Source organism: Manis javanica, chromosome 5 (genome assembly GCF_040802235.1).
Source record: "Manis javanica isolate MJ-LG chromosome 5, MJ_LKY, whole genome shotgun sequence".
NCBI lineage: Eukaryota > Metazoa > Chordata > Mammalia > Pholidota > Manidae > Manis > Manis javanica.
The window spans coordinates 112,194,993-112,218,446 of record NC_133160.1 but is presented as its reverse complement, the minus strand read 5'-3'; the positions used below and the strand labels follow the sequence as shown (position 1 = coordinate 112,218,446).

General features: G+C 43.4%; 2 protein-coding genes and 1 long non-coding RNA gene across 11 annotated transcripts in view; 1 reads left to right on the top strand and 2 right to left on the bottom strand.

Moving 5' to 3' along the window:
- Window positions 1-789: 789 nt before the first annotated feature.
- On the bottom strand, window positions 790-5,560 carry SOWAHB (sosondowah ankyrin repeat domain family member B). The gene has a single exon (XM_017650412.3). It carries the CDS (start codon window positions 5,558-5,560, stop codon window positions 3,212-3,214), a length of 2,349 nt encoding a protein of 782 aa, XP_017505901.3. The 3' UTR covers window positions 790-3,211.
- Window positions 5,561-5,963: 403 nt separating this feature from the next.
- Window positions 5,964-23,454, top strand: part of SEPTIN11 (septin 11) — a 179,845-nt gene continuing 162,354 nt past the window's right edge. For all 9 annotated transcript variants that reach the window (XR_012131710.1, XM_073237426.1, XM_037003197.2 and 6 more), the window contains exon 1: window positions 5,964-6,114. Coding sequence is in view for 8 of the 9 variants with exons in the window: in XM_073237426.1 (XP_073093527.1) it covers window positions 5,995-6,114 (120 nt within the window). In the remaining variant the exon portion in view is untranslated. The remainder of the gene's footprint in view (window positions 6,115-23,454) is intronic.
- Window positions 6,270-17,111, bottom strand: LOC118969270 (uncharacterized). Its single transcript, XR_005057221.2, has 5 exons — window positions 16,932-17,111; window positions 15,604-15,828; window positions 14,214-14,387; window positions 13,614-13,760; window positions 6,270-6,549 (listed from the first exon to the last, which is right to left on the bottom strand). It is a non-coding gene; the product is annotated as an uncharacterized lncRNA (long non-coding RNA).

Genomic DNA, 23,454 nt, shown 5'->3' with positions numbered 1-23,454 from the left:
TGACTGTGTAAGAGAGCTGACCAGAGCCAGAGGTATGATGTGTGGACTGAGGCCAGAGGGCCCCAAATCCTCACGAGAACCACCCTGAGACCAGAACTGTGTTCCAGCCACCAAGCGGCCAGCACCAGAGCTATGCAAATCACACACTGAAGCAGAAGGCAAGAATGTGGTAGAACCAACAAGGCTGGTTTCTCTGGAAAGCAAGGATCATGCACTTGAAAAATTCTGGCCTCTGTGAAGCCCTCCAGGATCTCCCTAGTCCAAAGGCAATCTCACCTCTGAAATCCTCTGGAGCACTTTTGGACTTAATGACACTTTGCAAATTTGTTCCTGTAGTGTGGTTTTTGCCCTCTTGCCTGGTACCAGCTCTTTACTATTCACCTCATTTAAAGAGCTTTTGTCTAATAAAAGGCAGCTTTAAAAGACACCTTGGGAGCAAGACAGGGTATAAACTAATCAATTAACAATAAATCTTGTTAGAATTAAAGTTTCAAGTGGGGATTTTAAGTGGGGCGAGGTCATGCCACACTCACCTTTATAAATCCCACAGCACTAAGCAAAATATATTTGCTGTATAACTTGATGTAGTAATAAAAAATATGATAAAGTGAAAACATTCCTTAGCTTTTAAAAGAAGTTATTTTTGTGACTCTTTTCCTTGAAAATTGCCTTGCTAGGGAATTTGCATAGGTGTTTTATCTTTTATTCTTTTAAATTTTTACCTCTTCCTAACCATGATGCCACTATCTGTAATTGTTACCCTTTTTTCTTGATTTGATTTGCCAAAGTTTCATCCCTTGTGTATCTTTCTGGAAATAACCACTTATTTATTATTCCTTTTTTTCTAATACAACAGAGATATATTTATTTCTGCAAAATTATAAAGTAAAACTACAAAGAAACAAAAATATTTGACACTCACTGAAACACAATTTTGTAACAAAAAGGTAACGGTCATCAGTACAAGTACAATAAATTATAAAGATTTTTTGATATTTTCAATGGAGGAATGAAGCAGAACCACAAAAATACTTAAAAAATACAACATTATTGCTACAACACATGAAAGTATTTCCATAAAAAATTAACGATTTCCATAGGGCCATTTAATTTTTAAGCCCTCTTTGAATTTACATTCTGAAATCTTGATGCTGTACTGCAGTTTATAGACTAGCCATTCCCTCATTCCAAGGACCTACAAAGATCAGTTCCATTACAAACAATTAAAAGGAGCACTTCCTGTTAGATATAGCACTTCAAGGCTAATATTTAATCTTATTTGGCAACAAATTTAGTGCAAATAAAATTATATTTAGCAGCTCAGAAAATTCCTAGGGAAAAGGCATTCACCTCTTAACCCTTGCCACTCCCCAGAGAATGAACACTGGCCATTCAAGTCTACAGAAAATTACTAATGCTAATTTTGCATTTCTTACTCAGGAAGTTTCCTTGAAAGATGGTTGCAGTCACTGTGTAAATCAGCCGACATTTTTTACATTTGAAAAGTTTCTCTTAGCTTGATTTTTAAAAAGCAGGGCCTGAATGTCAGTCATAACTGGACCTTACCTAACTGCTTCTCTGATCACACAGAGACCCGAATGAGGCACTAATCATTTTACACACTGGCCACCTTGGGTTGCGCTCAAAGGAAGACCTGAGGACAGGGCTGAGGAATCTCTGAAATCAAGTTTTACTCTTCAATAATAAATTCCTTTCACTGTTTTGAATGCCAAAAAAAAAAGAAAGAAAGAAGGAAAGAAGAATAAAGGGAGAAAGAAGGAAGGAAGGAAAGAAGGAAGGAAGGCAGAGGTAATAAGAAAGGAAAGGAATGGCCAACATAGAAAAGACTAGGAAAAACAAATGCTGGCGAGGATGCAGAGAAAGGGGAACTCTCCTACATGGTGGGAATGTAAGCTAGTTCAACCATTGTGGAAAGCAGTATGGAGGTTCCTCAAAAAACTCAAAATAGAAATACCACTTGACCCAGGAATTCCACTTCTAGGAATTTACCCTAAGAATGTTGAAGCCCAGTTTGAAAAAGATATATGCACCCCTATGTTTATCGCAGCACTATTTACAGTAGCCAAGAAATGGAAGCAACCTAAGTGTCCATCAGTAGATGAATGGATAAAGAAGGTGTGGTACATATACACAATGGAACATTATTCAGCCATAAGAAGAAAACAAATCCTACCATTTGCAACAACATGGATGAAGCTAGAGGGTATTATACTCAGTGAAATAAGCCAGGAGGAGAAAGACAGGTACCAAATGATTTCACTCATCTCTGTAGCATAAAAACAAAACAAAAACTGAAAGGAACAAAACAGCAGCAGACTCACAGAACCCATGAATGGACTAACAGTTACCAAAGGGAAAGGGACTGGGGAGGGTGGATGGGAAGGGAGGGAGAAGGGGAATAAGGGTATTATGATTAGTACACAAATGTAAGGGAGGTCACAGGGAAAGGCAGTACAGTACAGAGAAGACAAGTAGTGACTCTATAACATCTTACTATGCTGATGGACAGTGACTGTAATGGGGTATGTGGTAGGGACTTGAGAATGGGGGGAATCTAGTAAGCAATGTTGCCTATGTGATTTTATATTAATGAGAACAAAATTAAAAAAATAAAATAAAGGAAAGGAAGGAAGGGAGAGAGAGAGAGAGGAGAAAGAAGGAGAGAAAGAGGAAAAAGGAATGAAATAAAGAGGGAGTCATCTGATTTCAAAACTGGTGCTTTCCACTCACTCCTCAGCCAGGATTTATCCTCCAAATGAGCAGAAGCCAGAGAGCTACTAGCCAGAGAGGATTTTGTTTGAGCTTCCTGGAATTGCCTCCCTTTTTCTTAGACATTTGTTCACTCTAGCCAAGGCCTGGGATTACTGCTTTGGAAAACAATGTGGCTCACTGTACCCTGATCCATGCTGGCAACGGAAGAAGAAGAACACCTCCAGGGTTTTAAGCCCCTCACTCTGCCCCTGGTCTAGGTTTCACTGGCCCAAGGACTTGGCCGCCAGAAAGTGTGGATGACCCCCAAGGTCCAGGATTTGCTGACCTAAAATCCAGGCAGATAAACACTAGGCAGGCCATCTCACTTGACCTCTTTCTTTACCAACATCTCAGCAATTTTTCTATTCCCCTTTAATTCTCTCCCTGAATAGTTCATGTACAGGGATAGAGTGGATGATGTAGCAAAGAGGGGCCCACCTCAGTCACTATATTCTTCTCTTTCCCTGGGAGTATGGAATTTCTCATACTGGTTGGCCATTTTCCATCTGCTGTGCTGACTTTTGAGTAATGCAGCAAAGGATGTCTTTCTCGTGATATTTCTAGATATTTCCCGGCTCCTGGCCTTCCTGGTGGGGGAAGAGCTTTGAACTAGGGGATAAACAGGAAAAATGGGCTTGCCCCGAGGGGCTTCCAGGAGCTGCCATATTTCCCCAGAGGTGTTGCTGGTCAGATACTGCCATGGCTTCTTCCCACTGCTGTCCCGGATATTCACCCGAGAAGCCAACCTTTGCACTAGCAATTTGATGACCCCCTGGTGGCCGTGAATGGCTGCAAGGTGCAGAGGGGTATATCCACAGCTGGACTTCACATTTACATCAAGAGCAACCCCTGCTTTCTGTGCACCTGAGACCAGGTCCTGAAGAGCCCTGAGGTCACCATGTTTGGCCATCCAGTGCAAGGCCGTGTACCCAGTCAAGAAATCTTTGTGCAAAGCCAGCTGGGGGTCCTCCCAGAACAAAGTCAACACCTGAATCCAAGAGCCACTGGCAAGCTTGACAATCCACTCATGCTCCCTGGCATCCAGGGGCACCAGGGATGATTTGTGCTCAGAAGGTCTGTGCAGGACCAAGGATGCATGCTCCTCCCCACCTGGGGCCCCCGAGCTGTGTGGCTGTGGACCCCTCTGAGCAACAGCAGCCCTAAGTTCTGCAGGTCTGGGTGTTAAAGCAGCATCCACCCTTGGGTTGGGCACCGCCCCCGCCTTGGAGGGTTTCCTGGACCGGGGTGGGCGCCGAGTCCTCTTCAGCAAGTCCTCCTCGAGGCGTTCTTCATCTGAGGAGGACAGTTTGGCTCTCCCTGCCTGAGAGCTCCTCCTGAGGGATCTCCTTAACTTGGGTACTGACCAGGACAAAGGCTCCTGGGGGGAGCCTGCAAGGCCATTAGCCCTTGCTGGGACCTGCTGAGAGATGTGACCATCCCCTCCGGGCTTGAGGCCCTGAGGGCTCTTGCTGGAGTTGCCCTCCTTTGGAGAAAGACCCTCAGCTGGATTCCTGAGTTTTCTCCAGTCTGTCCCCAGGGTCACGTGCTGGCCCTCTTCAGAACCCCCAGGGGACTCTCTGGGCCCACTGCTGCTCTCCTCACTGCCATGGCTCTCCTGGTCCACAAAGTCATCCAGATCTTGGAGGGACAGCTGACAACGAATGCTACGAAAGACCGTCAACGACGGATTCCCCTGCCAGGATTCCCGGACGACCGGAAAGACAGGAGAGGAAAGAGAGGGGCCAGGCGGCGCTGAGTTAGGTTCCGGGACCCAGAAGTTCAGCTGCGCGGGTGTCTGGGGGAAATCGTCTGGGAGCACCGACCAGGCGCGGATGGGGCCCTGGTCCCGGGGCTCGGGTCTCTGCGGGTGTCTGGCCACCCATTCGCGAGTGCGCCGCTGCTGCAGCAGGGCCGAATGCTGCAGAGAGCCCGGGCTCAGCAGCTCATGCAGCTCTCCGGAGAAAGCAGGCCCGGGCAGGACAGCAGGCGGGGACGCCCTGCTCCCAGCAGCCCCGACGGCTGTCGGAGGCGAGCGGGGAGCTGCGGACCCCAGCTCGGGTTCAGCGGACGCTCCTTCCCGCTGCTGCCTGGGAGCCCCGCGGTGATCCTGGGCCCGCGGGGCCCGCGCCGGCCTCTCCCGGGCGGTGGCAGGGTCCGAGACTGCGCTGAGCAGCAGGTCGCCCCCGAGTCCCCCCAGGCCGTTTTGCTGGCATTCCCAGCAGCAGCGGCCCTGTGTCTCCGCCGCCGCGCACCTCGTCGGGACCCTATGGCCGGAGCTGCCCCTCCGCCCGCCGCCTCCCCGGGCCGCCTCCCGGGCGCCACTGGCGGGGAGTCCATTGCAACCGGCGTCGGCGGCTGGGGCTGCGGCACCTGCTGGCTCCTCCTCCGGCTCCTGGTCGCGCTGCCGCCGCCTGGGCGGCGGCGGCGGCGGCGGCTGCGACTGCGACTCTCCCGGGCGCGCGCCTCGCGGGTAGCAGGGTACAAACCCTCCTGCAGGGGAAGCGGCCGCGGGCGGGTCGCAGGGTCGCTGCAGCCCCTCCTCCCCCAAAAGGTCCCTGTACCTCCTCTTGAGCACCACGTACTTGGTGCCGTCGGGGTCCTGGCGCACTGCGGCGACCGAGTTGACGAAGCCCTTGAAGAGCTCGCGGCGGCGCTGGTGCTGGCTGGGGGGCGCGTCGGGGTCTCGGAGAAAGCTCTTGAAGTGGTTTAGCAAGGCGGCATTGGTCACTCGGCCCCCGGCCTGGCACAGAAAGTCCAGTAGAGCCTCCTGGCTCAACTCTCGGGCCATCGTTGCCTTGTCGTCCCCTGGCCCCGGGGTGTCTGCGTTTCGCTCTCCCTGCGCTCTCCCCCGCCAGCAGAAGCCCTGGCCTGTCGTGTGCCACCTGCGCCCGGTGCGGCACCACTGGCCTCCATCAGCTGCGGAGGGCGGCACTGCTTGCAGCCCCCGAGCTCGCCAAGAGGGCCGCGAGGTCCCCAGGGAGAGGCCCCTGAACTGAAGCCCCGAGCGCAGCCCCGGAGGGAGAGGGAGGCTCCCAGGCCGCCGCTGCGCGACGCAGACCTCTAGCAGCGAGTCCCGGCAGCGAAAGTTCCCGGGATAGGTCGGAGTCGGTTTCACCTGCTCGCTGGAGACGCCTCCTCCCTGGCTCTGGGGGAAGGGCGCAGCCCGCCTCCTCCAGTCCCTCCGCCCTCTGAGGTCTCCTTAACCCCTGCCACCTATCCCAGATGAGTGAGGCTGGCCCGAGCCGGAGATGGTCCGCAGGTGAGGACGCGAGCAGGCGGGAACCCGCTGCGAGCAGCTCTGCAAGACGCGCAGCCGCTCCCGAGCCGGGAAATGGAAGGCAGGTAAGCGACCGGCTGCTCTTAGGGTCTTGGCCACGTAGGAAACGAAAGCAATAGGAGATCCGTTCCTGCCCTATCCTTGCGCTGCATAAATTAAGACTGAAGTCGATGGGTGGGGAAAAAGGTGCAAATTAACAGGCATCATGTCTCTCCAAAAGGTGCCTTTATTAGCGCTGTAGGGTACTAATTTCAGATTCCCCGAGGCAGTGTCGATCTCGGGGGAAACTCAATTTGCATCCCAAACAGGCCTCATACCCGGAGATACCTACTGCCCGGGCGGCTCCTCCAGCCCCGGCTCCTGGGGGTCTAAATTCACCCAAGTCCGTACTGAAAAGAGAAGTCACTGAAGATTACAGGACGATTTCGGCCTTCCTTTTTCCTTTGTAATTGTCTCACGTTGAGGTGCAGGAAAAATCAGGTCGATAGTTGTCCCTGCAGCTAAAATGAACAGGAATTATGTCTCAACAGTTAAGGTATCTGATGACTAATGTTATTTGTATTTACTCTAAAATCTGTGAACAGATTTGTGTACAGTCTCTTTTGTGTTGGCCTAAGTGGTGAAATGTGCTTTCTTCCCTCCGAATGTAAGTTTTCTTCCCCACATTCAAAATGTTAAGCATACTATAGGCTAGACTGATATGACCCCACAACCAACATTAGAATGGTCACCTGACTCTAATTCTCCATTGAGAGGCTGTGAACTTCCTAATTCTGAGTCCATTTGTAGAGTAGAGCTGTCTTTTTTCTTGGCCTCTTCCAGATGGTAGAATTACAGCACTTTTCCTAACAGCTGCTTTCCCTCCTTATTATGTCTGTCCACATGTTGATCCTGCCATTTCTTTAATCGAGGTCTTTGAGTCAAGGTCCTGTTTGTCTCTTTATTAGGCCTCTTTACATGCTGAGGACACTTTCATCACTCTATCTATTTACTTTTCTGGCTCCAGGCACTCCCTATTTTTTTCTTTAGCTGCATTCCTATTTCTTTCAGTTACAAGGTCCTTGTTCCCCCTTGGCTCCAACTGTGATGGCAAATGTCTGTTTCCTGGAATCCTGTCAGCTGAATTTCCTATTGTAAAGCCTCTATTTTCTCCTGCTTTGTCACTTGCCACTCTTCTTTCGTATACTCCCCCTCCTCTTTCCATTTTTCCTTCTTTTGCTATATTATTTCTGATTGTTTCATGAGTCCTTGGCCTTTTCACCAAGGTAGGGTATTGAAAGTATATTGGCCCTGTGACTTGTCAACATGTGTTAGCATAGACCAAGCAGAGTGATTGCCACATAGGCCACATTAGCTGAGCTTTAAATCCCCAACAGTACCCTGCTACTTTTCCATGAATGAATTGGAGTCATTGGCTTTAAATCATCTAAGTCAGAAAGAAGAACTGGGAAACATTTTTGCCTATTTTTGACATTTTCTAGAATACAAACCCAATACTGTGTTGAGAGGGGGATAATAATTTTCACTGAGGTGGAACATTAACTTTAAGCTTTTAGGATAGTTATTAAAATAAAGATGTTGTGTTAAACTTCAGCTTCCTTTTGAGTTTATTTCCTCATGTTGTCATGGTGAGACTGAGCCATGTGTCCACATTTAGGGCAGGAAGGCATTTTAGAGTGACAAGTTGGAAGGAAGAATCCCCTTTTGGTACTTTTCAAAACTTATGTCTAAAAATAGGGTTCTTGTGGCAGGAGAGAATGACGCTATGGACAGAGGTTTGGACTTGAAGCACTTAAAAGGACCAGGGAGGAAGAAAGGGGTCATCAAGGGCATGGTTGTTGAAATCAGATTTATCTATAGTTAAGGGTGGAATTAGTAGGCCTGGAAGAGTAGAAAGCAGGGAAAGAGAAGAAAAACCAGTAGCTTTAGATTTCTGGGTGGCTAAATGGGTTAGCACCTTCTGTCCTCCTTACGTTAAGGGAATGGTTAATTAGAATGCTCTTTGTCTTATTTCAAGGAGTATTTTTATGCCTCCTGCATGTATAGCTCATTTTTTCCAATGTTTACGGAGTGCTCTTGTTGCCCCGGCACTACTGGAAATGGATATAAAGAAGAAAGTGTGCTCAAGAACTCACTATTTATGGGGAGCAACAAGAGAAATGGCATGAACCTGTGTGTTAAGGGACTTAACAAAGATGTGCCCCAGGTGCAGAGAAGCTAAGAAGCAGGGCATAAAGGAAGAACCCAGGCTCAGCTTGGGGATCAGGACAGTTTTCCAATAAGGGCAACTTGGAGCAGAAGAGGTGAGGAAGAGACAGAGGAAACCTTGGTGCAAAAGCACAAAGATCTGGCTCCACAGAGATCAGGTCTGTTCAGCTTTAAGGAAAAGGATGTGTGTGGATGTGCTGAAAAGGAGGCTGCAGAAGTAGAAGGGAGTCAGAAAATGAAAGGCCTGAGGTGATGGGGGAAGCAGGAACGGGAGTCTTTGAAGAATTTTTAAGAGGGTCATGACCTGACCAGGTTAGTACTTTTAGAGAGATCATCTCACAGGTAAGTGCTGGTTTGGAATCATGACCCATATTAATGAGTACAAGTAGCACATTGCAGAGTAATAGTGTATTTAACCAAAGCTAAGACACCTTTGATTGTCTGATATCTTCTGGTTTCAGAGATGTTAAAATGTAGAGAAAAAAAGTGCCTCTTAAAGTAGAAGGAATGCAGCATATTTAATATGATTCTATTTTTAGAAAAAAGGTGTGTTTGTGTATTTGAATGAGATTTGAGGACTGGATCTTGGGTGAATTTAACATTTTCTGTATAGCCTTTTATTTTACATTGAAAGTCTATTACTTTTTACTTTGAAAAAGATGTTAAAGAAAAAAAGATACAAATGAGTAACAATGACAAAGAATAAAATAACATCAAGTATTAGGCTGCAGGAAGGAAATGAAGTTGCCAGCCGGAAGAACAGTCCAGAAGTTCTCAGATGATCCAGAGAAGGGATGCCAAAGGTCTGAGTTCAGCAGTGTCAGGGAAAGGGAGATGAATAGACGGATTGAAGAGAGATTTGGTAGGCAAATTCAACAGGATTTGGAGCCAGAGTAGCCTGGGGGTAAGGAGCAAGCTTGGCTTCTCTCATGCATCTAGCCTGAGTCCCTGAATGGATGGTTGTTAACATCTAAGTGAAAAGAAAATATAGAAGAAAGCATTGGTTTTGGAAATGGGAAATATGATAAATTCAGTTTGGGGCATATTAAGTTTGGTGTATATGAGCTATAAAAATAGGAATATCTAGGAGGCAATATATCTATGAGGCTCCAAGAATATGACCTTAGCATAAATAAATAGTCATTTAAACCACAGCAATAATAAAATTGCTTGGAAAGAGATATACAGGCAGTGAGAAGGGAAGGGGGTAGGGGTGAAGCCACACTTACCAAAGAAAATAAGGAAAAGAAACCTGTTAGGGAGACTTAGGAGGAGTGGCCAGCAGGGGAAGAGGAACCCCACTGAGCCAGGTATCACAGAAGCACCTGTGCAGAAGGAGGAACAGCTTCCAGCGAGGATGCCAACTCAGACAAGAGGTGAAATATGACCAGAGCCTGTCAGCTCCCTGGTGCCTGGTCTGGAGCAGTTTCAGAAGAGTGGTGGGGACAGAAGTGTGGTCACAGAGGGGTGAGGAGAGTGGGTTGAAAAAGACTTGACTGTGAAAAGAAGGAGAAAAGACAATTCTAGATAAAGAGTATCAGATCATGTAACCTAAGATTTTTTTCTGGTGGTTGTTAGAGAGATATGATCATGCCTATGTGCTGAGGGAGAAAAGCCAGGAGAAGCTAAGTTGAAGATCTGGGGGAGAGAGTAAATAATTGACGGCACAGGACATGGGGGTGGGGCTGGAGTCCAGAGTTCGGGTAGAGAGCTTCCCTGGGACAGGGCCAGAGAGAGCCACTTTCCCACTGAGAACAGAAAGAACAAAACTGGCTATTGCATTAATTAGGCAGCTAAGAGATGGGGAGGAAATGTGTGAGGAGGTCTTGATGGGGTTGAAAAGCAGGTTCAATGGGTGTGAGTATGAGAGCTATGCAAGCATACATAAAATATTGTGAAGTCTTGGGGCTTAAGGTTTCCAAACTGGAATAGTTTGGGGGTGATGACAAGATTCAGAGCATGACGATATGGATGAATCACAGTGGAAGTGAGAGGCACTGGAGGTGATAACATCACAGAAGTAGGAGGGGTGTCGAATGAGTCTTAGAGATGCTGAAGTCATCTAGGCAGGAGAGGACACTGAGAATTATCTGTGTAAATTTTTAGTATTGTGGCATCAGTAACACAGAAGGCGTTTTGCTGGGAGCACTCACTGTGCACCTCATTAACAGACATACTCGGCAAACGGTGTAATAGAGTGGTTTACACATGGCTGTCACATTCCACATCACACTCCTTTATCTGATCCTCAGGACAAGTATGGGAAACATGTAGAACAGAAATCACTACCTTGCAGAAAGTAGCCCTCCTTGCTATTGATATATATATATATATATTTCTTGTAGGTTGTATTCTGATATTCTTTGCCTTTGATCCAAATCTCTACTGTGAATGTAGAGGGACATCTCTACCCAAGAAGGTAGAGCTGCCTAATGTCAATCATCCAGGTAGGCAGATAGATCCCCAGGTGAAACCAGAGAAAGGCAGGAGAGGAAACCAGGGCACTCTCCCACCCTCCCTCTGGATTTCCCTCTCTTTTTATCCCCTCCTCTTCCACCCTCCCCCTTCTTCTTTTTTCTTTCTCTCTTCTCTCTGTCTCTCACTAAGGTTTGGATTTCTGCAGGTCTGGGCACCCCCCGGGGCACTCTGAAGAAGCAAGGGGAGGGCATTTTCATGCTGAGGTTGAGAACTCTAAATTAAGAGTCAGATGATCTAATGATAGAGGGCTCTCTACATTTATTTACCTTCTCCTGTCCTGAACCTGCGTCCATTTATTTATTCCCTTATTCCTTCCTTCCTTCCTTCATCAGTATTTATTGAGAGCCTACCATGTGTATGCCTTTTTCTGAGGCTGGGAATACAGTGGTAAACCAGACAGACAAAATTTCTGTCTTCAGGAAACTTACTTTCCAAATGAGGATGAGACAAACAATAAACATAAAAGTAAACAAGAAAATATCACTAGTGATAAGTGATCAGATACAAAAGCCAACTGACATGCTAGAGACTGACCAGAGAGCTACACCTGCAGGTGTTGAGGGGGAAGGCGGTGTTTAGAAGAGAGCAACACGCAGAGACCTCAGCGATGAGGAGGAGACAGCCATGCGAAGATGGAGGAGAAGTGAGTGGGATGGGGAAGACATTCCAAATAGATGGAATAACCAGTTCCTCAGAGATGAGCCTGGCCTGTTTGAGGAGCAGAAAGAAAACCAGGGGTCACGTGGAGCATAGTGAGAAACCAGAGTATGGCTTGAGAAGTCAAAACAGTGAGAGGGGTCTGGATCTTGTAAGACCTGCCTAATAAGATTTTAATAAGTGTGATAATAAGATTTTAATCCGAGTGTGATGGGAAGCCATTAGACATTTTTAATCAAGAGAGTAATATGTGGTTTATGTACTAAGCAGATCAGCTGGCTGTTGATTGGAGAATAGATTAACAGGGATGCTAATGTAGAAGCAGAAGACCCAGCGGGGAGTCTTCTGTGCAGAGCCAGGTAAGAGATGGTGGTGGCTTCGAATGGCAGGGTATCAGGTATAGAGAACGGGTGACAACTTAGAAAATGTCTGGGGGTAGAACCTATAGAATGTGTGCTGGTGGGTTGGATATAAATTTACCAAGATTGGGGCTATTGAAGTAAGACCTGGTTTGGGGTAGGAAGTCAAGTGTTCCCTTTTAGAAAGTTTAAGTTTGAGATGATCATTAGACTCTGAGTAATGACCTAGAATAGGTAATTGGACATGAAGTCTGGAGCTCCCCACCCCCCAACCCCCACACACATTGGAATTGGGTCCAGGAACCCTTAAGTTGTACTATTATTACTGCTGTGTATACTGTTACACTGCTGCAATATACTATTGTTGTTATATAAAAAACACCACCACAGCCACTTAACTGGTTATAAAATAGTAGGAAATTACATTATCTGGACCTTGGTTTCCTCAACTATAAAATAAGGATAAAAATAGCTCCTGTCTCTAGGAACTTGTTAGGAAAATTAAGTCTGTTAACGTGTAAAGTACTTGGCTCACTGTCTGGCATAGAGTATGTAATAAATACCATTATTACTATTATGATTATTGTAAGTAGCATCAGGTCTAGAATCAGAATGTGAGCGAGGAACTTCAGAACCATCTAGTCTAATTCCTTCATTATGCAAATGGAGAAATTGAGGCCCAAAGTTTATGAATTGGCCACGTTTAAAGATAGAGGAAGAGCTAAGACTAGACTAACTGCTTAAATGTCTACTTTTTCTGGGTGGGCTTCACACATAGATTTGGAAATTATAAGAACATAGCTCATAGATGAATCTGGGAACATAGTCAAAGTTACTGAGGAAGAACCTGGAGAATGAGTAGAGAATGTGAAAGAAGAATGGAAATAATAGCTAGTAAGAGAGACTATCTCATAAAGAGAATAAGTACTTAAAAAATGTCTTTAAAATATCTCAACGCCGTAGACTCTCAGATTTATACCTCCATCTCCTCCCTACTTCCCTCCCCACTCCCCTACCCCCATACACATTGGTGGGTCCAGGAAGTAGGGAGAAGATCTTCCCATACACACACCAGGCAATTCTTGAACACCAGCAAGGTGTGCAAGAATTCAGTTCTGCTTCTATCTGCCTGGAGACAGCACCAGATCCAGAGCTTAAGGACTCCATTCTACAAGACTGCCCTCCACCACGTACTCCAGACACCAGTCACAAGCCCCAGGCATATCCTGGGCTTCTGACCAACCGACTACAGATTGGAGGTTCCTACCACCTCCCCCTTAGGTTCAATTAATTTGCTACAGCGGCTCATAGAACTCAGGAAAACAACTTAGGTTTACCAGTTTAATAATGTATACCATAAAGGAAGCAGGTCAACAGCCAGATGAAGAGATACACAGGGAATGGTCCCAAATACAGGAGCTTCTATCCTCGTGGAGCTTGGGGCCTGGCTTGGTGGCACGTGGAGGTGTTCTGGTTCCCCAAGCGTGAAAGGTTTCTTTGACAGAGAAGCAGGATCCATGAGAATGATACGCTCCTCTCAGGGGTTTTTGGGAGGGCTTCATTGCATAGTTATGGCTGACAAATCATTGGTAGTTGGCTGATTCAACCTGCAGCCCCTGCCCTTGGATGGGGTCTAAAAGTCTCATTAACATGAAAAGACACCCATTTCACCTTTTAGCCTCTGCAGTGCTTTCAGGAATTGTGAATGAGACCAAATATATCTGGGAAATACATATTTGGTTATCTGAATGACCAAGTATGTATTTCTTATGACTCATTATATTGCAGTGGCAGCGCCAGGACTCAGACGCGGGGAAGTGTAGTTGGGGGTCAGCAGCACTTAGCCCCTACTGTGTACTTACATTTCCCTGTGAGGACCACATCCTTGAGCTGCTTTCTCACCCTGGCCTCAGATCACTTCTGCCTCCTCCAAACACTTACTCCTTGTCATCCTCTCCCTTGAATCTTCTTCTTCTTCTTCTCTTTATCTCCACTGGCTGTTTATCTTCCTAAAAAAAAACAAAATAAAAAAATAAAACGAGCCCCGTGCTTTGGACCACCTCTCCATCATTCCTGCATTATGTTTCCCCTTCCCAGAGGCCTTTTCTGACCATCTTGGGTAAATCAGCTTCCCACATGCAGGCATCTCCAGGGATTCGTATTTGGGGAAAATTAAGTTTGAGATGCCCCTTAGATATTAAGTAGAGACAAGTGGGCAATTAGATACACAGTTCTGGTGCTCAACTTTCACAACACCTGCCACTCCACTATTAGAAATAACTTTTGTGTGTGGGCCCTTCACCCAGAACATGGGCTCCATGGGAGCCAGGCCCAGCATGTTCACCACCAGCGAGAATCAGCTGTGGAAGGGCTTGCAGTAACAAGGTGTATTCGTTTCCTGGGGCTGTTGTAATGCATTATCACAACCTACGTGGTTCAAAATTCTAGGAATTTATTCTCACACAGTTCTGGAAGCTAGATGTGAAAATCAAGGTGTTGTAAGGGCCTCGCTCCCTCTGGAGGAGGCTCAGGAAGAGAATGCTCCTTGTCCTCCTCCATTCTTCGGCTTGCAGCCACAGCGCTCCAGTCTCTGGCTCCATCTCCATCTGGCCTTCTCCTCATCTGTGTGCCTCCTTCTGTTTCATACAAGGATGTTTGTCATTGGATTGAGGGCCCAATCAGATAATCCAGGATGATCTGATCATGAGATCCTTAGTTTAATTACATCGGTAAATCTTTAACTTTTTATGAATAAGGTAACATCCATAGGTTCCCTGGATTTGGATATGGACATATCTTTTGGGAGCCCACCATTCAACCCACTACATGAGGGGACAGAAGTTCAGGAACATCTCTCTCCAACCCTATGCCTTCTCCCTTTATTCTGGCTAACTTCAACTTCCTCCAAGATTCAGCTCACTTGTCACCCAATCAAAGGAGCCTCACTTTGTCCCAGTATGTGTCCCTCCTAGAATAATAATAGCTATAGCATATGCAGCTCTGTTTTAAGGGCTTTCTCAGTATGAACTCACTTAATTCTTGCTACAACCCTATGAGATGGTCTCTATTATTATCCTTATTTTACTAAATCCTGACTGTGTCTCTACCCCAGTAGACCTGCCACCAGGGCAGCAACCAAGACTTCGCCATCTCTCTAATCCCAACACACACCATGGCCCATGCAGGCTCTATAAAGATCGGTGTGTTTAATAAAAGACTGAAGAAGAGATAGGCTGGAAGTAGAATAGGGGGTGTTTTGAGTATTAATTTAAGGCATTTGGATCACAAGTGGCCAACAGAGTTTTAAAGCTGAGAAATGATAGGATGAATCTGTCTTTCAAATACATCCTCTTCTTGGGAGAAATGTCATCGGTATTGTTTTAAATATCATGTCCAGGTATGTAGTTGCATCTGGGCCTTCCTCCTGAGCTCTCATTTCACATTGCCAGCTTTTGCTGGGGCTAAGTGAGCCCAAATTCAGCATGTCCGGACCAGCCCTCATTATCCTGTCCTTCCCCCAGAGTCATGCTCCCCATATTACCAAGCTCACCGGCATCAGAACTAGACCACTCAAATTAATTCCAACCATTTCCTCACTTCCACTGCCAATTCATCATCAAGTCCTATCAGCTCTGTCTCCTAAACTTTATCTCAACTCCATTCTCTCAGCCACGGCCGTAGTTCAGACACCTGTAGCTGTTGCCTGGACTGCGGCTTGCACCTCCTCTCCAGTCTGTGCCTCTAGTCCTCCCTCTTCAAGTCCAGTCCATCCTCCACCCTGCTGCTTGTCTCATAAGCCTAAAAATCAGGTCTGATCATGTCACTCTCTTGTTAAAACAAGAGCAAACTAACCTCCAAAACAATTCTGCCCTGGTTCTTCATTGCTCACAAGGTCCAGATCTTCAAGCTCTGCCTTTCCTCCCCATTCATGCACTCCGCACACGTGGACCGAATGCCCTGTTTACCCAGTACGGAGTTCATCGCATTTTTGCGCAAGTGAGGGAGAGGCTGCCCGCCAGTACAGATGGTCCAGGGTGTTCTGGCTTGGACCACCTCCTGTCACAGGCAGCGAAGTACCTAAAGGAAGAGATCACAACTGGAAGCCATTGTGGTGGCATCCTCACCCGTTCGTTTTCAGTATATACTGTAACTGTATGTCATTTGTATGCCTGTTGAATGGGCTTATAGATTCTATAATTAATCTTAGATTAATCTATAATCTTAGATCTAATATTAGATATAATTAATCTTTAATTAGAATTAGATTATAAATTAATCTTCACCAAGAAGGCAAATGGTTTAAAATAATTCTCACACACAGGAAAAAGCTACAAAATAAAGATAATACTAAACTTTAAGCCTGAGAGACCATGGTCATACCTGGTATGAGCTTTCAGCAAGCTTAGACGGAAAGCACTAACCATCTAACCACATCTGACAAGAGCTGGTACCCAAATTAAAAATTATGGTTAAGAACATTTGAAACAGAGGTTTACGTGCTCCCTTTTCAATGATAAGCTCCTCCTTAAGCGTATATCTGGGCTTGAGGTAATAGCGGGTAATAATGTAAAAAGCCATCATGATTAGCATTTCTCTGTCTCTTTTCGTGTAACATATAGTACAGTTTGATGGGACTATCATTTTTGTGTTTTTAGAGGTTATAAACATTCCCAAAAAATAGAGTGTCATGCTTTTATTAGCTCTCACTTTTCCTAACATCTCTCTCTTGGAAAAATTAAAGCACCCAGCCAAGCATGAAGAAATCACTCAGTTTCATATTGGTAGTCATCACATAGTTGGAAAACAAATGAATGAGCTTTCAGTTCTCACTGTTTTTAATGCTTACTCAGTGCTTACCATGTTCATGATTAGTAATATCTTTATAATTGCTTCTTTTTTCCTTATAATTTCTATTTGTTTGTTTTTAAAAAGTGCTTTAGTGTAGTAGTATATACATATACTTTTAAATAAATAAATTGCTCTGGGTTACTTGTCACTGTCTAAGCCAGTTCCATTTTTTTCTTCAGCTTTGTGCTTTTGTTACTTTTTCTCAGTCTGGTTTCTTTGTTCTCTGTTTGGCAGAGGTCTAATGATTGTTCAAACCTTTCCCGATAATCAGAGGCACAAATAATCACTTTCCTCTCTTTTCTTTTAGAACATACTTGTTACGTACGTCTCACCTTGGATTATACTTGTCCTGTTAGTGTCTTCTCTAGTGGATTGTGAGTTTCCAGGAAGTAAGGATCACTCTTCATCGTCATTTTGTCCTTACTGCCATACTGTTGCAGGTTATGGGTGTTGCAAGTGTTGATTGAATTTAATCATCTCAGAATATTCAGTCTTAAATCTCAAACCAATATGAGATCTATAGAAACATATGGGACAAAATGAGATATAAAGAAATAAGAAACAGAGGGCTTTGGATTTAAAGCAAGAGATTTTATTTTACATACAATATTTTATAAGAATGATTCTCAAGGAATGATCTGTAGGTCCTTCTGACAGACTGTAATTTAACAAATGCACATCTTCATTCATTATATGTGAAAGTGTGTAATTCCAAAGATTTTCATCTTGCATGCAGCTAAGGGCTGCTTAGTAATCTACTAAATGAGTCATTAAATTTTGATATTTATAAACTACAGTTGGCACATATCTAAAGAGTGCTAAGGATTCTAATTTAGCAATCTACTAAAAAGTCTGGCAGCCACAAAAATGCTTGGCAAATGCACATATGCAGATATGTTGGATTTCTCTCAAATTTCAAAAGGCCAATTTCTCATATGTCATCACTATTCTATTAAGATAGCTGAGGTTCTGATTACAGTTCTTCCTGCTTATTGATTATATGTTACTGTTAGTTTAGTTTTATCATTATCAATTTGTTTTGGGTCCTCCAATTTATAGATGTCTCAGCTGCATAGTTTCAGACATGGCTCTGGAGGTGGAATGTCTTTTATGTATAACCAGCATGAACTTGGGCAAGTTATTTAATTTTTCTGAGCCTAGGTTTTCCATCTCAAAATGGGGATGGGTAAGAATAAAAGTACTTACCTCATTGGTTTGATGTGGGGAACCTTTGAGTTAGTGCTGCAGAGTGCTTTCACAGGATGGTACCTGTCACATAGAGAAGACCCCTGGCACATAATATATGGTTATATCAGTTAGGATTTGGTTCAGCTAAGAGCAACAGGAGACCAAAATAACAGTGACTTATTAAGACAGAAGTTTCTTTCTTCACACGGAATGATGGGCAGCCCAGAGGTAGTATGACAGTATGCGATCATCACATACTCAGGTTCCTCCCATCTTGTTCCACTGTTTCTCCATATTTCCATTCCACAGTCTAGATGACTGCATTCCAGTGAGCAGTAAGGAATAAGGGCAAAGAGAATTTCTCTCTCCAAAGATAACTCTCAGAAGTTACACACAATACTTCTGTTTATATTCCATTGGCCAGACCTTGATCACTCACTACATCTAGCTGCAAAGGGAGGCTGGCCAGCAAAATCTTTATTTTGAATAGGCATGTTCCCTATTAAGTAAAAGGCGAATTTGTTATTACAGAAGTGGGTTTATCAATGGAGCACTGTTGGCTTTAGGCAGGACAGTCTCTCTTTTGAATGAGACTATCTTGTATGTTTCAGAATATTCACACCTCCATAAGTGCTAGTAGCACTGTCCCAGTTACTGTATCAACCCAGTGCTCCTACACCTTACAGTTACTCTCAGAGGATGGCACCATCCTTAAACTTTAGGTTTCTGTGGCAGACTTTGTCGCCTAGTGTATCAGCATACACCTTTCCAGGGAAGCACCCCTTCCTATAGCCATGTTGCTGGCTAGCCATCGTCTCATGTGATCCTTCTTCTAAAAGCAGATGAGAAAACACTTCAGCATCTGACCCAGGCCAGGCCAAATAAAGTCTTTTCCTGGGCTTTTAAAAATGGGACCTAGGGGATCCTTCACGGGTAGAGATACAGGCCCCACTGCTCTACTTACGCTGCTGGTGGGAGCATAGAATGGTGCTGCTGCTTTGGAAAACAGTCTGGCAGCTCTTCACAAGGTTAACTATAGAGACACCATATGACATAGCCACCCTTCTCCTACTGCTGTATTCAAGAGAAATGAAAGCATGTTCTCATAAAAACCTGTATGTAAATGTTCATAGCAGCGTTATTCATAATAGCCAAAATGCAGAAAGAGCCCAAGTGTCCATCAGCTAATACATGGATAACAAAATATGATATCTATCCCTACAATACAATATCATTTGTCAGTCAAAAAGAATGAAAGCACTGATATGTGTACAACTTGAAAATATATGCTAGTTGATGGAAGCCAATCACAAAGGACCAAATACTATAGGAGTCAATTTGTGTGAAATGCACATATATGCAAATCCATAGAGACAGAAGGTAGGTTACTGGTGGCTAGGAGGAGGTAGGACTGGGCAGTGACTGCCATGATTTAATCCATCATACCTATATAATGAAACTGTGATAAAAACTCTAACTTTAGATTCAGAGAACTTCCTGGTTGGTGAATATATCAGTGTACCTGGAGGGTGGCGCAGGCTCCTAGCTCTCCCTCACTCTGTATCTGGCCTTATGTGTCTCTTCCATTTGGCTGTTCCTTTATAATAATACAGTTTGAGTTTTATCCTTTAAATAAAATAGTGATTAAATGTACAGTGCTTTCCTGATTTCTATGAGTCATTCTAGTGAATTATGAAACCTGAAGGGAGGTCATAGGAATCCCTATACTTGGAGTCAAGCTGACCCATCAGAAGTACAGGTGGTCCCCTTGGAACTTGAGGCTGGCATCTGACGGGGGTCTGAGCCCTTAACCTGTCAGGTTAGATTTGAATGGAATTTTTGGACATCCACTTGGTGTTGGAGTGCCCTGGAGAAGGTAGCATTTGCTAAGTGAGCCATGTTCAGAACAGTTTGAGAACACTACAGGAAAGTACATGGTACAAAAGCACTAAACTGAATGTAGTTAGAAGGTAGTCATTGTGCTACTTTGAGGCACTTCTTAAAAGTGAGAGATAAAAGTATTGACATTTTTAGAGCTGACTTGTACTTTACAATATGATTCTTTACTGGGGTACTTTGCAAAAGACACTTTCTCTTCTTATCAATCTTTTCAAAGATAACAAGGTCTGTTTCCCCAAAAGTATTTAAGGGTAGATTTACATGAAGGTGAAAAGATGGAATTAGAGGCTCTCTTTTAGCCATATGATTATCCATATCTCCATCAGGAAAAAGCTTCCCTGGATCTTGAAATGAAAGTGCTGCTCTTCAAATAAGTATGATGCTGCGCTTCATACTCCTTTCAGTAGGGATTTGATTACATTGCTTCTTTTGGAAAAGTTGATTATTTCCATGCTTGCTCTGTACCCTTCCCTCCTCTTCAGTCTCCTCCTTTTATACCTTCCATTGCCAGAGAGAAAAAGGACATTTTTAGAAATTCATATAGCCAATGGCGGATTTAAAGAAACAAGAACAGTCCATTATGAAAAAAAATTACATCGCTCCAAGCTTCAAAGCAGTTCATAAGGCATAATACAAACTAAATATTTGTAAAATGAACGTAAATGATGGGAGGACATTTTTTAAAAAGCAATCGCAAAAACAATGCAGAAAACAAGTAGTCAGTGTGTATGATAAGGTCTTCCTTGTGAGGAATCACACCGATATCATATGTATGAATTTGATCATATTGAGATAGAATCCTCACATATCGAGTTAATTCAAACTTAAAATTTTAATAAGAGATTCATTTCCCTCTAGACACAAGCAGTGGTTTTAGTGTTATTTCAAATGAGATTATATACTGTACTTCATTGAATTAGTTCATCAAATCATGGTAAAAATGGCATGGTGCATTTTTTCTTATTTTAAAAGATTACAGTCTCATGATGGGTCTTTATAGATTGCCTTTTGTGCCAGAGAAAACATCTTGTATTACTTTCCTAATATTTTTTAACTGCCAGGAGTTTCTGTACATAGCACCTTGAGGAAATAGTGAATGTGAATAAAATTATGCAGGCAATTTTTAGTTAGCTAATTGACTAACACTTTAGTTCATCCAAAGTGGTTCCTAGAGACTATAACAAGTAAGTAGCTCATTTATTTTTAATTGCTAAATTAATTTCAGCTGTAACACTTTTATTTAGGAAACGACTTTATGGGAGAAAGTATTAGGCAGCAAGAAGAGAAATGATCAAATATGTAATAGTCTTTATGATTCCATCAGGCAGAGGGCTCATGATACTATTTAGAAGAAATGAAGCCATTCTGTAATTTCAACTCTCTAATGTATATTACATTTGTAATAAAAATAAATATGTGTCTTTTAATTTTCTTAACGAGTTAAATATATGTATAAAAAGGCTGTGCATTGTACTGGAAGGAACGCTGTATGGAAGTCTGAGGTGTTGGCTGTAAGTCCTACTCTGCCACCATCCAGCTCTATGGTCTCAGACACAGGAGTTAATATAATTCCTGATTCTTGGCTCCTGATTAATTATTCTGGGGAATAGACTCAAGAATCTCTCATGTACTCCCTAGCTGCAAATTTCTGTAACTAATTCCATAACCATCAGGGTGTGTGTACAACATTAAAGTGTTTCAGGAGCAGTACTGAGCACAGGATTGTAGACACATTAAATAGGTCTCCAGTTCTGCCACTTGTAATGTAACCTTGGGAAGGTAACCTTTCTGAATTCCATTTATTCAAATCTAAAACTAGGTAATAACACTATAGCAGACACTGTGGTTCCAGCCTCCATGCCCTGTCAGCTGCCCACCTCTGGGCCTGCCTCTCTCTCCTTCACTGCCCCTGGCCTTTTTCTGGTACACAGGGACTTGCACAGCCCAGCAGTACCAGGGCTTAATGTCCCCAAATGCAACCCTCCACCAGTGAAAGAGTCTTCCTGACTTTCAGTGGAACAATTTGGAGGCACATTAACATAGTTCCTCAGTGGGCTCCTGTGAGGATTGAGCCCTGTTCCCCACATAACCAACTCCTAACAAACCCTCCATTGGCTTTTCTCACCTACCTGTCTCCCTTTTCCCACTATCTCATTTGTGCTTCCTGGGATCACCTCCCAAATCTTTTTGCACACGTCTTGTCTTAGGTTTTGCTTTTGGTAACTCATTTCACAATTGCGGTGATGATTAAGTGAGAATATGTGTGTAACTAGATCCTATGTATCTACTAGATCCTATAGAAAGACCCCAACAAATAGTAATTATTATTATGTCTGACAACTGAAACAGAATATCATAGTTCCAGACAATGTTCAGGTTGTGTTTCTACAGTTAAGTGATATTTATATCCTGCTAAAGCATAGTTACATAATTTTATAAGGCTATCTAAAATAAAATTTTTGTAAGTGGGGGAACTTTAGGTATGATTAAAAATTTGGCCTAGAAAAATAAATTGCTAAGGATTTTTTGCTTTTTCTTTTCCCATTCTTATTTGTCCTTCCGTTGTATTTCTATACTGAAGTCATAGTTCTACTTCTGTATGAACTGTCATAAATTGAGTAGTATTTCCTTGAAGAAATAGAAGAGCATTAATAATCCAAGAAACAGCTTGCATATAAATATAAACCTTTTGACTACTACTCAATTATCTAAGTATTTAATCATGAAAAGTTCATTTATTTCACTTTAACATAACAATTGTATGGAAGAATGTTAGATATTTTGTATTTTCTTCAGTGCTAGGATTGAATTCCTTTAATCATCTTTTACTGTATATCTTTCCTAGGCAAGTGTATTTAACAAGCATGCTGTTGTTTGCTGATAATGTGTCCCTGTTCAATTTAAAATACATTCCTGGCTTTTAAGAAATTCCATGAACAAGCACACAGCTTATGAAGAAGTTATAAGAAGTGATAAAATGGAGTAGCATGAATCTTATGGCCAGAAGCTGTAGGTGTGTCAATATTCCAGTTCTAAATTACACATGCTAACTGAAAAGACCCCTCTAGGACTTCTGTGTTTATTTGCACAGGCTTGAATCCTCTGGGCTTGCTCTAAGACCAGAAAGGCATCCCTTGGGAAGTGCCAGGTACATGCAAAGGGAATAATTTTTCTTTTATTTTTTAAAATTTAGTTTTATTGAGATATGATTGACATATAACATTGTTTTGGAGTACACACATGGCAATTTGATTCATTTATATATTGCAATATGATTACCACCATACCATTCACTAACACCTCTATCACATCACATAATTATCATTTCCTTTTTGTGGTAGAATCATTAAGATCTAGTTTGTTAACAATTTTGATGTTTATAATACAGTATTGTCAACTGTAGTCACTATGATGTGCATTAGGGCTCCAGGACTTATTTATCTACTTGGTTTCAAGTTTGTGCCCTTAGACAACATCTCCCCAGTTCCCCCATCCCCAGCCCCTGGTATCCAACATTCTACTCTCTGTTTTTACAAGTTTGCCTTTTTTAGATTCTACTTATTTGTGAGTACATACAGTGTTTGTATTTCTTTGTCTGACTCATATCACTTATCATAATGCTCTTAAGGTCCATCCATGTTGTTGCAAATGGCAAGATTTCCTTCTTTCTCATTGCTGAATAATATTCTATTATATACATACCACATCTTCTTTATACATTCATCTATGACAGCCCCTGAAGATATTTCCATATCTTGGCTATTGTGA

Bases quoted from the DNA above. Each gene is read 5' to 3' on its own strand.
- SOWAHB (XM_017650412.3), bottom strand. From the start codon at position 5,560: ATGGCCCGAGAGTTGAGCCAGGAGGCTCTACTGGACTTTCTGTGCCAG.